This window comes from Lacerta agilis, chromosome 3 (assembly GCF_009819535.1).
Source record: "Lacerta agilis isolate rLacAgi1 chromosome 3, rLacAgi1.pri, whole genome shotgun sequence".
Lineage (NCBI taxonomy): Eukaryota > Metazoa > Chordata > Lepidosauria > Squamata > Lacertidae > Lacerta > Lacerta agilis.
In genome coordinates, this window is record NC_046314.1 from 66,577,533 (window position 1) to 66,590,540 (window position 13,008).

Genomic DNA, 13,008 nt, shown 5'->3' on the forward strand with positions numbered 1-13,008 from the left:
CTCTTTCCAACCACGTCATTAATTAAGCCTGAAAATTTAAATTGCTTTGAATGGAAGTTTATCGAATGAGCCATTTAGATAATTCATTTGAAGCTATAGTCAGCACGGCAATTGTACTGATTTATTTTGATGCATAAATAATTGTCCACAAGGGCTCAGGGGATATTGGATATCAATAGGAAAAGAATACATAGTTCATACAACATACATAGGTCAGAAACTAAATGCAAGAAAAATAGAAAATTAAAGAAACAGAGGTTTATATGTGCAGGAAAGTGCTTTTCATCTCTGGCTGTTGTCTTGTTTTTGGGGTTCCTTAACAAGATCAATGATAGTCAAGAGATATATATGCCCAGTGCTTTTTTTCTTTAAAAAATATATTTAGGGGTACAGTACTCTCGTTTTCCTACTCATATTTAAATACTGCCCCTCAATGAGGCAAAACTTAGATTCACAGGGGGTATGCGTCCCCCTGCGTCCCCCCAGAAAAATGCACTGTATTGTCTTTAGATTTGCATGTCCTAAAAAAACCAGTGACACATACATGATTTCCCAGCACAGCAAATCATGTTTGAAACTTGGGTTGCCTTGGTCTGCTTCCCTAAGACAGTCAAAAGTCCCACTCTGGGTTTCTTGAACTGAGCAGTAGTTGGATAATATACTCTATAAGATCCTCACTAACTCAACATGATTCTATGAAACACACAGTTAGAAACAGAAGTTCCCATATTTAAAAAAGTAAAAAGACCAGAACACCCCAAAAGTTGCAGAGCTTTTTTTTTTAGGAAGACTCCAAAATTGTTGAGTTTCCCCCCACACATATGGCAGCCATGAACATTAGCCACAAGTTGACCCACTGTAGCTAACAGACGACAGCTAACTAAGGTCCATTAATGTCACTGGGCCTACTTTGAGTGGAATTCAATGGGGTGCAGCCCAGAACTACTTATTCACAATAGTTCAATAAACATTCCTGTTTTGGGGCTTGTCATTCTAGGTTTTCTCAATACTTTTCGAATCAGTCTTATTATGTACCAACAACAAAATTGGGCTGACATTTGGACTTAAGTTTAGCTACATTAATTCTTCATGGATAATTTGCAAGCTGAGTTCTAACAATAAATGTGTTTATAACAGCCATGGTGAAATATACTTGTAATGCTCAATTGTTTGTTTGTTTGTTTGTTAATAAGTACGGTCCATGAGAACACACCTGGGGTGGATCTAAACAGGAGGAAAAATAAGTCAGAAATTAGATCTTGTTAACAAAAGAAAATAATCTCTAGCGAAAATTGAGTTTTTTAATTTCCTGCTCTCTGGCACCATCTGGTGTTGCATGTTTATAGAGCATTCAAATCACTGTTTCTTTACTAATGTAGATGAGTCCCTGATCACAGTAACATGATTTTGCTGTTCTGTAATCAGTATGGCAGAATGTTAGCTAGTCTGTATTACCTTATTTCTATTAACTTACTGTCAGTCATTATTCTTCCTAGCTGGTTCGACGCCATTCTTTTTACTGCGCTGCCCATCACATATGGAAGGAAATCTTTCTCAATATCTATATGATGTAAGAGAGCAAAAGAGTCCACCTGGATCAGTCCAAAGACCCACAAGGCCATCCTTCTGCCCACACAATAGCCACCCGGATGCCTCTGGGAAGCTGAAAGGCAGGACAGGAGCGCAGGAACATCTCCCCTCTTGTGCTGCCTAGCAACTGATATTCAAGAAGCGTACTGCCTCCAAGATGGGAGGCAATACATAGCCACCCTGACTTGTGCCCTGTTTGAAAGTCATCTAAATTGGTGGGCATCACTACGTTTTGTAGCAGTTCAATTATGCACTGCTTCACAGAAGACTTCCTTCTGGAACAAGCAAAGATGACCGGTTCTGTTCTAAGCTGAGTGGTCTGAAATACACATCTCTTCTTTTTAATACTCCAAAATATCTCAGCTGTCTGCAGACGTCTCTCTCTCTGTGTGTGTCCCCTTGTTCAGTTCATTTTAGCTGATTCTTTCCACCAGGGGGCTAACCTGTTTTTTGATCTGAGGGGCACTTTCACCCTTCGCCAACTATATGCCAGGCTACCTTCACACGGTTGTATACACACAGGACACACATAAGCACACAGTCCATGTGGATCCACGGATCATGGCGTGGGGTGTTATCAAAAGGGTTGTTGATCTGATGACTAGGGAGGGGTGAGATGCATCCCTGTTAAGGTGGTGGACTGGGTGGAGAGGTTTAAATATGTGTCTTTTTCTTTTTCGCCGGTGCCACCAGAATTGGAGGACCAGAAAAAATTGTTTGAGGAGGCCTGATTAAACCTGAGCTGGGGGTTAATCAGCCCTGAACTTTGTGATGCAGAAATTCCCATTTTAAAAGCTTGTGTGCAGTAAAGAATGATACATACCTCTTTCTATGATATCGAAGAAGAAACCCTTATTATGAAGATCATTAAAGACTGAAGGAATGAGGTTCGACAAGTATTGCAGAGAAAAGGCTCGAGATGAAATTCTCTGCTTGACTTCTGCCGACTTTGTATTTGTTTTGACCTGCTGCGCTTTACGGCGTTCCTTTAAATAATAAGGAAAGGGTGCATTTAACTTCAAGCAATGTAGACATTTTTCTATAGAACCATAGAATTGTAGAGCTGGAAGGGAACCTAAAGGTCATCTAATCCAACCCCATGAAATGCAGGAATCTCAACTAAATAATACATGACAGATGGACACCCAATCTCTGCATAAAATATGCCAGTGCTCTAAAACAAACAAAAAACCAGGGCTTAAAAAACTCCTTCAATTAAGTGCTGAAAAGCTTGCTGAATCCCGACAAAAGAAACTGTAAGAATCCAATTAATTGCTTTTAATGAGATTATCTCACTATGAAGCTGGCTCTTTATTCATTTGTGCAATGTGTGAAGAAATCATTTTTGTGACCAGATATTAATAAAAAGAAAAAATGATACAAGAAATGGAAACTGGAGAAAACAATACGGCATGTACTTCATCCCAGGCCTTCAAAAGCTTATTTTCTTCCACTGAGCAAATCTATGAAGCAAAGGTAGAGAACCTGCGGTCTGAAGATGTTATTGGACCCCAGCTCCCATCAGCTGTAGCCAGCATGGTCAATGCTCAGGGATGATGGGATCTGGAGTCCAGCAAAGGAACTATTTCTGGTTACCGATTTTGTATTTTAGTCCACCATACCATGCCTTTGTGTGATGACACCTATGCCTGTCTGCTGATGGCAAAGTTTATGGCCTGGCCTTTGATGAAACAAGACAGCTTTCTAACTAAGTGGTTGCCTGGTTACCTGTGGTGAGTGACAATTGCTCCCAGGTGACCAGGTGAGGTGCACCATCAGCACTGTCTATTTCCCCTATTGTGCTTTTCTCTTTTGCCCCCTTTAGTTCTGCCAAAACACAGCTCTGGCCATATTCCACTGGTGAAACCCAACCTGTCTTCAGATACTATGAGTGTGGCATGTAGCTACACAGTCCCAAATCCACTTGTATGTGTATGCCTATCCATCATATTTGTTAAGTAGCTACTAGATGGATCAATATCAGCTTGTCTCGTTTTATTTGTGGCAGGCTGTCCTTCTGACATGATGTTAGATTTAGATGACTTCAATGAGGTCTGATAAAGTGTAAACAAACTTGATTTGAGACTTGGAATTTGAGAACCAGTACTTTGGCTACAAATGGTTGCTAGTTTGTCTCAGTTGAGCAGAACATATTGAACTTATGATAACGACCTAAGATTTTGTTGTTGTTGTTGTTGTTGTTGGTAATTTCAGAATGCATTTAAAGTCGTTTCTGATTTATAAATCTGAATCTGATGTATGTTGGAAATGTAAAGAAGCAGAAGGAACATTCTTCCATATGTGGTGGGCATGCAAAATAGTTAAAGAGTATTGGGAAATAGTATATAATGAGATGGAAAAAATGTTTAAAAAACCTTCCCCCCCAAACCAGAGGCATTCCTTTTTGGGAATGGTACAGACGGAAGTACCCAGGTGTCAGAAAAAGATATTTATGTATGCCACTACTGCAGCTCAGATCTTGTTAGCGCAGAAATGGAGGGTGAGTGAAGTCCCTAATAAGGAGGATTGGCAATTAAAAATGTTAGAATATGCAGAGTCAGCAGGTTTAATTAGTAAAATAAGAGAACCAGAAAATCAAGTAAATAAAGAGGAATGGAAAAACTTTGTGGAGTATTTGGAAAATAATTGTAAACATGTGAAAATGTTAGCAAGATTAAGGTAAATTCAATATCATAATAGAAAACAGAGGGATAATAAAGAGAAAAGAGAACTAAATGGATATATAAGAATATGCAGGAATGGTGGGAAAATCAAAGGAACCAGGGAAGGGAAGTCGTACATGACTGTTTTATTATAAAGTAAGTTGTGAATGAGGGAAATGTTGATTTCAATATGAATATGGTTTCGGAAATTGTAATACTGAAAAAATATAAATAGAATTATGAAAAAAAGGCTGTTTCTGATTTTATTGTTAGCTTTTAACAGATTTTGGGTGGTTTTCAAGTACCGTAAGTTTTACTCAGAGTGGACCGATTCAACTACCTTGTTCCATTGGTGGAAGCCAGTGTGAGGACTCCTGCTAGCACAATGGGGTTTTGTCCCTCTCTCCTCCCCATGTGCCTCTCCCATATCTGCTCTGAAGGCTTGGGAGATCCACTACAATAGTGTGTGGGGGAGACAAGGGGAGTTCTCTCCATTCGGCAAGCAGAAATGCTTGAACTGGTGGAACGATTCCCTTAGTGCTACACTAAATTCCACCCACTGAAATGATTGAATGTTGCAAAGTTAGGTCCCGTCATTTCAATAAGTATACTCTGAGTAAAATTTACTCAAATACAGCTCTTTGCTTTATTTGTACACCACTTAGAGATGATTGTAATTAAGTGGTATATAAATGGTCCAAATAAAGATGGTGGTGTATTTGTATTTCGCCAATCTCCAGGCTGCCTTGCCTCTCCCCACTTCCCAGTAACCAGCAGCAACTCAGCTTTTGGGAGGTCAAGTGAGCCCCACTGCCTCATCACTCCATCCGCTACTGGTGGAGATGGGAAGGTTTGCCCTACCTGACTTGTTTCCTATTAACTGTACTAAGGTTGTAATGGTGGTCTTATTCTGTACAGTCATACCTTGGATCTCAAACGCCTTGGCTCCCGAACAATTGAAACCTGGAAGTGAGTGCTCTGGTTTTTGAACGATTTTCAGAAGCTGAACGTCTGGTGCAGCTTCTGCGGCTTCCGATTGGCTGCAGGAGCTTCCTGCAGCCAATCAGAAGCCATGCTTGTGTTTCTGAATGTTTTGGAAGTTGAATGGACTTCCGGAACGGATTCCGTTTGACTTCCAAGGTATGACTGTATTACATTTATTATGATGTGTCTGTGGTTACAATGGTACCTTGGTTTTCATATGTCTTGGTTTGCATATGTTTTGGATTACAAACATGTCAAACCCGGAAGTGTGTGTGCCTGTTTGCAACCTTTTTTTTGGGGGGGGGGGGTATTATGAAATTTTTTTGGGAGGCCCCATTGGCGAAAGCGTGCCTTGGGTTACAACCTGTTTTGGTTTACAAACGGACCTCTGGAGTGGATTATGGTTGTAAACCAAGGTACCACTGTATAAGAATGAAGAGCAGGTTTTTCAAATGAACAAGCAAACTTGGGTTCACATCAGCTATACCTTTTCCTCCTTTCGTCGTGTCTCTTGTTGTTCAAGGCGCTGTACTTCAGCCAGCTCTGCGTTGCGCAGTTCATGATATCCGAACTGGTGCGCCTGAAGATTGGCCAGCTCTTCTTCCTCCGTGACTTCCAGCAAAGCTTGCTCCACGGTTTTTCCAACTAAAACTTCAACAATTGGTCTGACTTCAATATCGAAGTCAAAGAGCTGAGGATAAAAAGCCAGTGCTGAGTCAACATATAATGTTATGTTTTATGAAGGGGAAGAGAAAGAACTGACTTCTGAAACAATTGCTGAAATTACAAATGAGCCTTTCATTGGTGACAAGGTTGTTGCAAGGGTCACTGAGATAAGGCATGGGTTGCCATATGTCCACATTTTCCCGGACATTACCATGGGATTATAAAGGCGGAATTGACGTCTGGATGGGATTTCAAGTCAATCGAAAAATCACGCTTTTGTAAAAAAAGTTCAAAAACTTTTGGGTTTTCCTAAAATAAAAAACCAACCTCAAAAATGTTGGGGTCTTCCTAAAAAAGTTCTTACTTTTTGAAACATGGCAACCCTAGATAAGGCACTTGCAAGGAGGAGCATGTTGACCTTTTGCAAATGACAGACAAACAGTAACACTAATAACAGCAAATGCTGAAGTCTTAACTATTTTTACATTACTTGGAACTTGAAACAAACTCTGTCCAGAAGAAAAATCCAAGGCTGCTAACAAAATCTAGCAGGGGGAGATAGTAGGCTGGATCTGGACATTCATTCTTAGCTTAGAGCCATTAAAATAGTGGGGCTTATGTTAATCATAATTTAAGTTCTGTTTATTTCCATGGGTCAAGTCTAAGCACGATCATGGCTGGATCCATCCCATTGTGCCAGCTGTTGCCTATTCTCTAGCCTCGTTTCATGGCAAAATCTGGCAGGGTCAGATATCCTATTAGAATTACTTGCTTTTCATCTGAACCTGCCTGTAATTCAGGAACAGCACACTCGAGAAGATCTCTTGCCAAAACAGGTTAGTTGTTCAGGAGTAGCCAATTCATTTACCGAAGCCAGGGACAAAATAGACTTGCCTCTATTTCCCCCTTTTAGACTTAATTTTGTGCTCAGCTAGCAAATGAGAAAGGGCACTTAAGCATGCAGAAAATCCACCTGTAGCAAATTATGGCAAGGAGGTAGGCAGAATGGTGATTTTCTTTCAGGCCTCCACATTAGGTGATTTTGTGCCATAGATTCAAGACAAAGACAAATCCTAGCACTACGCTTGCTCTGTTTGCCATTGCATAACAAAATAATCACTCGGCCTCTGATAATTGCTGTACTGCCTGTTGGACAACAGAGATAGCAGGAGTGGGTGGCACTGTGGTCTAAACCACTGAGCCTCTTGGGCTTGCTGACCAGAAGGTCGGCAGTTTGAATCTGCGTGACAGGGTGAGCTTCCATTGCTGTGTCCCAGCTCCTGCCAACCTAGCAGTTTGAAAGTACACCAGTGCAAGTAGATAAATAGGTACCACTGTGGTGGGAAGGTAAATGGCATTTCCATGCACTCTGACTTCCATCACAGTGTTCTGTTGCACCAGAAGCGGTTTAGTCATACTGGCCACATGACCCAGAAAGCTGTCTGTGGACAAACACCAGCTCCCTCGGCCTGAAGCGACATGAGCGCCGTACCCCATAGTCACCTTTGACTGGACTTAACTGTCCAGGGGTCCTTTACCTAGAGATAGTACCTTTTTATAACTCTACTGGATCCAAAGGGCCAATTAAATCATATTTACTTAGGAAGCATTTTGTCAACAGGAAAGGATAGAACTTGCATGCCGACTGATCCACATGCTATTTGGTTCTTCCAGTATTTAATTTTACGATGTGGTGAATGCAGAGCATTTCTGAATGCTTTAATTTAAGAGGAGAAGGGGTTTAACTGCTCAGATAATTTTATCAGGTTAATTAAGCTCTGAATACCTCTCCTTCTTCTATTTGCGTAGCTACATCTGCCCCAGTTTTTGCTGGAACGAACAAGGGGGTGTCTGGTCTCTGCAGGAATGCATCTGTTTGACATTCCATATCAACTTCGATAATGCGGTCTGCAATCTCTTCCAGGTACAATTCTGAAACAGTGACACAATGAAGACTATGGTTAGGGGGCTCCTAGCTTCCGCTAATTAAAATTGGCAGGGCTGACAAGAGGGGTGAGGGTTGGGGAAGCTGGTACAAATTACCAAGATTCAGAACGGGGCCTGGGGCCCAACTATCTTGCATATGTTTTATGTAATTCTTACCAAAATATATGTTTCATGGTCAATGCATGCACAGAATAATGGCTTGCGAACCTGTGCTGTGGACCAAGCAATTCCCAGTATTTATATGAACATTGGCTTCTGCACTTTGACATTATTAGGACAAGGTAGTCTCAACTTATTATGCTCGGTCACGTTTGTCTGTGAACGCTGTACAATTATAACAAAGTTGTTATGTGATACTGATTGTGTTGCGTTACACGTATAAATTTAACATTCAAAGTGTATGGTAATTTCAGCAATGATTGTGTGGGTGCTTATATTATTGGTATACCGGTAAGTCATTAGGCTCTTAATATCCTCAACAGGTATGGATATGATCATATTTATCATTAATGTAAAAATAAGACCACACATTTATTTTATATCCCATGTACCATAAATGTTTTTAGCTGAAACAAAATAAAAAATAAAAAAAATCCTTCCAGTAGCACCTTAGAGACCAACTAAGTTTGTTCTTATGGCAGACCAACACGGCTACCTACCAGTAACTGTTTTTAGCTGGTCTGCCCTTGTTGGGGTGGAGAGGTCTGGATTTCTTTCCACCAGGGCTCAGAGCCACTAAGAGTGGCTCTGAGCATGGCTCCCATTGGCTACTTTTGGAGGAAGGGCAGGATATAAATAAATCCAATCAATCAATAATCTTTACTGAAATAGTGTGGGTCAGAGTCAACCTATGAGTTGTGTCAGCAAAAGCCCTGCACAAGGATTTCTGGTGCTTTACCTGTCTGCACATCGGTCCGGAGGTGGGGAACCTCAACCTGAGGGGCATGGATTTCGCTCTCTTCCTTTGATCGCTTTCTGGCAAGCATTTTCCGGTGGGCTTCTCGTTGCTTCTGAATCTCAACAGGATCAGTTTCAGTAGGGCACTGGAAAAAGGGTGGAAAGTTCCTCTTAAAATATCAGCCAACCTGGGCAGTAGACAGGGCTTTATTTCAGCCAGAACTCAATGGAACTCAGTTTCTGCACCTCTCAGGTGAGAGCCATTGCCATGTTAAGAGAACAAGGGAGGCATTCATGGTGAGTTCCAGCACCCTTTTCCCTAGAAAAATAGCACTGGTGGTAGAGATGAGAAAAACTAAGGTTTCTTTTTCCTCTTTTGGCTGGTAAACAAAACTCTTTCCTTTGGAGTCCTAGGCCAGGAATAATCCAAAGAAATAATCCAAAGAAAATTTAGCCTGCTTAAATCCCATTGAAGTCAATGGAACATACATTCTGATCAGATGTACGCCTACTAAGAATTAAAAAAGGGTCCCAAACAATGCATGACCTTAACTGCATAGTAATGTGGCAGAATGCATTTCCCTAGTGTGGGAAGTCCCCCACCACATTTCAGTCCAAACTGTGTTGCATCCGTGCCTGAAATTAGCATTGCAAAAATGGGGGACTCAAGAAAGTAGGCATAGAATTAAGGTCAATGGGACTTAAATATAACCTTCAATCTGTTGCAGTGTAAGTGCTCTAGGTAGCACTGCAATTTACATAAACTTCTCTTCCCCAAAGCACTGAGATTGGAGAATCCTGGTAAAACCATTCCCTCTGATTTACTTTCCAGTCCCAAGTTCTTCCTCCCCTGGAGAGATAATTGTGGACTCCCTGGATACTTCCAGAATCTACTATAGGTTCTAAAATTGTTTTCCATATGCTTTAAACATGCCTTACCCCAGGATATTTGTCAACCATGTCCTCTTAATCTGCAGCATTCCTCTGCTAAACCTGTGTCGGCCCATTCACACATGCAAGTCATTGCTTGATGCTGAAGTTATCATTTGATGAACATTAACGTGTGAACCAGCCCCAACCACAGTGTTCTCTTGGATATATGTGTGCATTTCCTTTTTTTTCTTAATAAGAATTTATTGAATTTTAACAATAGAAAAAAGACAAAAAATACAAAATACAACAAACACTACAAAAAATACAAAAATAATACAAAAAAAACTTACAAACAAACACTCATTTAACTATCCTTATCCTATTTATAAACATTATTTTGGGACCTCCTCGCATCCTCCCTTCTGCGTTCATTTCTAATCTTCTTTAGTAACTTTATAACATTGTAAAATCTTCCTTCTCACCTTTAATCATTATAAACATTAATCAACATTTAACTCTATTTTAATCCTAATAAAAATTATCATAACATAATTCTAACTACTTCTTATATCCTATCTTAATCTAACTTCTGGCATTACTATAGCCTTAAATATCCTCTGATTCCAATTTCAAATTTCTATCAATTCACATCATTTCAAATAATTTTTAAATTTCTTCTAATCCTCTTACACCATTTCCCCCCTCCGGTCTCGGAGTTTCATGGTCAGCTCTTTTTTTCCATAATCTTTCTTCACCCCATACCTTTCCTGACCATTCTAACCCTTCCCTTTCTTCTTCCCCTCCACCACAGATCTCGCCCCAAAAGTCCTCTCTTTCCAGCTCCTGCATAATCTTTTGTTGTTTTCATCATGCCCAATTTTGGACTTGACATTCCTATTTGTAAATTCTTCTTCTCCAGGTTGTATCACTTTTCTTCTTTATGGGCTACTGATCTGTAATAGCCATATATGTGTGCATTTCCAACCACCATTTGCTTGTTTTCTCATGTTCAAGAAAAATATAAAGATTTGTGTAAAAAGGACGTACCCAAGGTAATGACTGAAGAGCATATGTGTTGCCTCGAACCACTCTTCTGTCATACATGAGATTCCCATAGCAGACTGGGTATTCTTCACTGAAATACATTAAATTAAGACAAGAAAAAGTTCAGTGGAGTTTGAAATGTTGTTAATCCAATATTTCTTACAACAGAGATGGTGACCCTCAGGCCAAGGCAGCCCTCCAGGCCTCTCTAGCTAGCTGATGGGACTCTCCCAGGATGGAGGACAGAGAGGGGTGTGTGTGTAGAAACTAGCCTACTGTACAAAGGTAAAATTCATATTCATTCCTCTGCCCTCCACTGGTATGTGGCCCGGAAGGGAATGTGGCTGTTGAACTGAAAATGGTTTCCTGTCCCTGTATGAGAAGGACCCAAAAATGAAGAAGGACAAAAGAAAAAGGGAAAACAAAAGATAGAGAAAGCTGTACTTGCCAACCTAGAAATGCATAAAAACATATAAAGCTGCTTAGATGAACTATCTGCCCACCCAGGGTAGTATTATGTATGCACTGTGGATGTATTTTCTTAAGACCTTGGGTGGAAGTCTTTCACAAACCTTGGTACCTGGTCATTTGGAGATGCCAAAGACTGAACCTAGGATGCAAGGTGTGTGCTTTGCCACTGAACTATTGTCCCTCCCCAAAGGATAGCTGTCTGGGTACCTCCACTCCACTCTTACACTAGGGCTGTGTACACACAATACCTTTAAAGTACATTTCAAGCACTTTCTTTCCCTCAAATAATTTTGGGTGCTGTAGTTTACCCCTTACGGAGTTACAATTCCCAGCCACCCTGAACAAACTACAGTCACACCTTGGAAGTCGAATGGAATCCGTTCCGGAAGTCTGTTTGACTTCCAAAACGTTTGAAAACCAAAGTGCAGCTTCCGATTGGCTGCAGGAAACTCTTGTTACTTACAGAAAAATCCAGAGATACAAGGTTTTGCCTTCTCATGGAGAGGGAACATTTGTTATATACAGTGTACAAGAGATCGCTTTCTACTATTTTACCACCAATTTAAAAATCACATTATTCACATGGCAACCAATAGATAATTCTACTTTTTAAGAAGTTGAGTACAATGATGATGTACCATTTGTTCACTTGTTATCTCCACGTTTTAAACTCTAGTGTTCCCCAGCCTGCTGCTCTTTAGATTTTATGAATCTGTCATTAGTGACATTTATCAGATTTTTCATGGGAAGGGAAAATCCAGATTAAATAGAGCAGGGGATATGAGCTGGCATTGCGATGCTGATGATGTTGTGTGGACACTGCGGAAAACTTGCATGTGTGAACAGCACCATTTCCATGGTAAACACCCAACAGGAAGCGACCTACATGCCCCTTCATCCTTGACCATTGACCATCATGACTGGGGCAGATGGGAACTGGAGTCCAAAAACATCTGGCTGGAGGGCACAAGGTTAGGGAAAGCTATATGAGGAAAGACAGCAACCCTAGAGTAGGTACCCCAATAGTGGGGCACACTTACTGCTCATGTGGGCATATGTGAGAGAAGAAGCAGAGTAGAAGATAGGGTAGAAAAGCCAAACTTGGAGATGTGAGGGCCTGCTCATGCCAAGACAGTCTCCACTCTGGGACTGAGGATGATGCTAGGACTATTATGGTCAGGCAATGCTACTCACTGATCTGTTGGATCTGGAAATCGTTTTCTAGAGGGCACAACTCGGGGGCGGGTGCTATAGGAGTAAGTACTAGAGTCTGGAGCACCATTTGGGCTGAAAATCACTGAGCCTGTGGTCATTCTGAGATTTGTCCACTTTTATCCACTTTAGTTCTAATAGACTTTTCAAAGTCTTGGTGGCATAATAGAAGAATCCTCCTTGCCCACTGTTGCTAGGCAATGTGGAGTTCCATCCTACACAACGGTTGCCAAGGTAAACTGATCCGGGTTAGGCAACTCTGCTGATTAGCTGGAACTCCAACATTCTGAACTTCTAGACTTTTCCTGATAAATTTTATCAGAGCCAATTGTCACTCCTTTTTCTTAAATGTATCTTAGGCTGCACTTCTGTACCCACTGTTCTCAGAATAAGCCCTATTGGACTGGTTGGTTGCAGAGGAATGGTGGGAGGAACCAGCAAGGGAAGAAGGCTCAGAGTCCAGGGAATGGTGGTGGGACAATAATGAGTGGTCATAGGGGGAAGAAGGAGAAGATTGGGAAAGGGTGTCAGAAGCTGAAGCTGAAGAGGTAATAGGGCTTAGTGAGCTGGGAGAGTCTGTGGCAGAGAGCAGTTCAGAATCAGCATCAGAAGCTGGGAGGAGAGAGACCAAGAGGCCAAAATGAGTCAGGCTGGTGAAGAG

The 13,008-nt window shown here is 41.1% G+C and overlaps 1 protein-coding gene across 1 annotated transcript; it reads right to left on the reverse strand.

Annotated features, from left to right (window-relative positions):
• Nucleotides 1-213: 213 nt before the first annotated feature.
• RSPH3 (radial spoke head 3) lies at nt 214-12,524 on the reverse strand. Its single transcript, XM_033145425.1, has 8 exons — nt 12,351-12,524; nt 10,668-10,785; nt 8,749-8,893; nt 7,690-7,835; nt 5,725-5,928; nt 2,414-2,576; nt 1,456-1,561; nt 214-220 (listed from the first exon to the last, which is right to left on the reverse strand). Exons 1-8 carry the CDS (start codon nt 12,446-12,448, stop codon nt 214-216), a joined length of 987 nt encoding a protein of 328 aa, XP_033001316.1. The 5' UTR covers nt 12,449-12,524.
• Between the last annotated feature and the right edge of the window lie 484 nt (nt 12,525-13,008).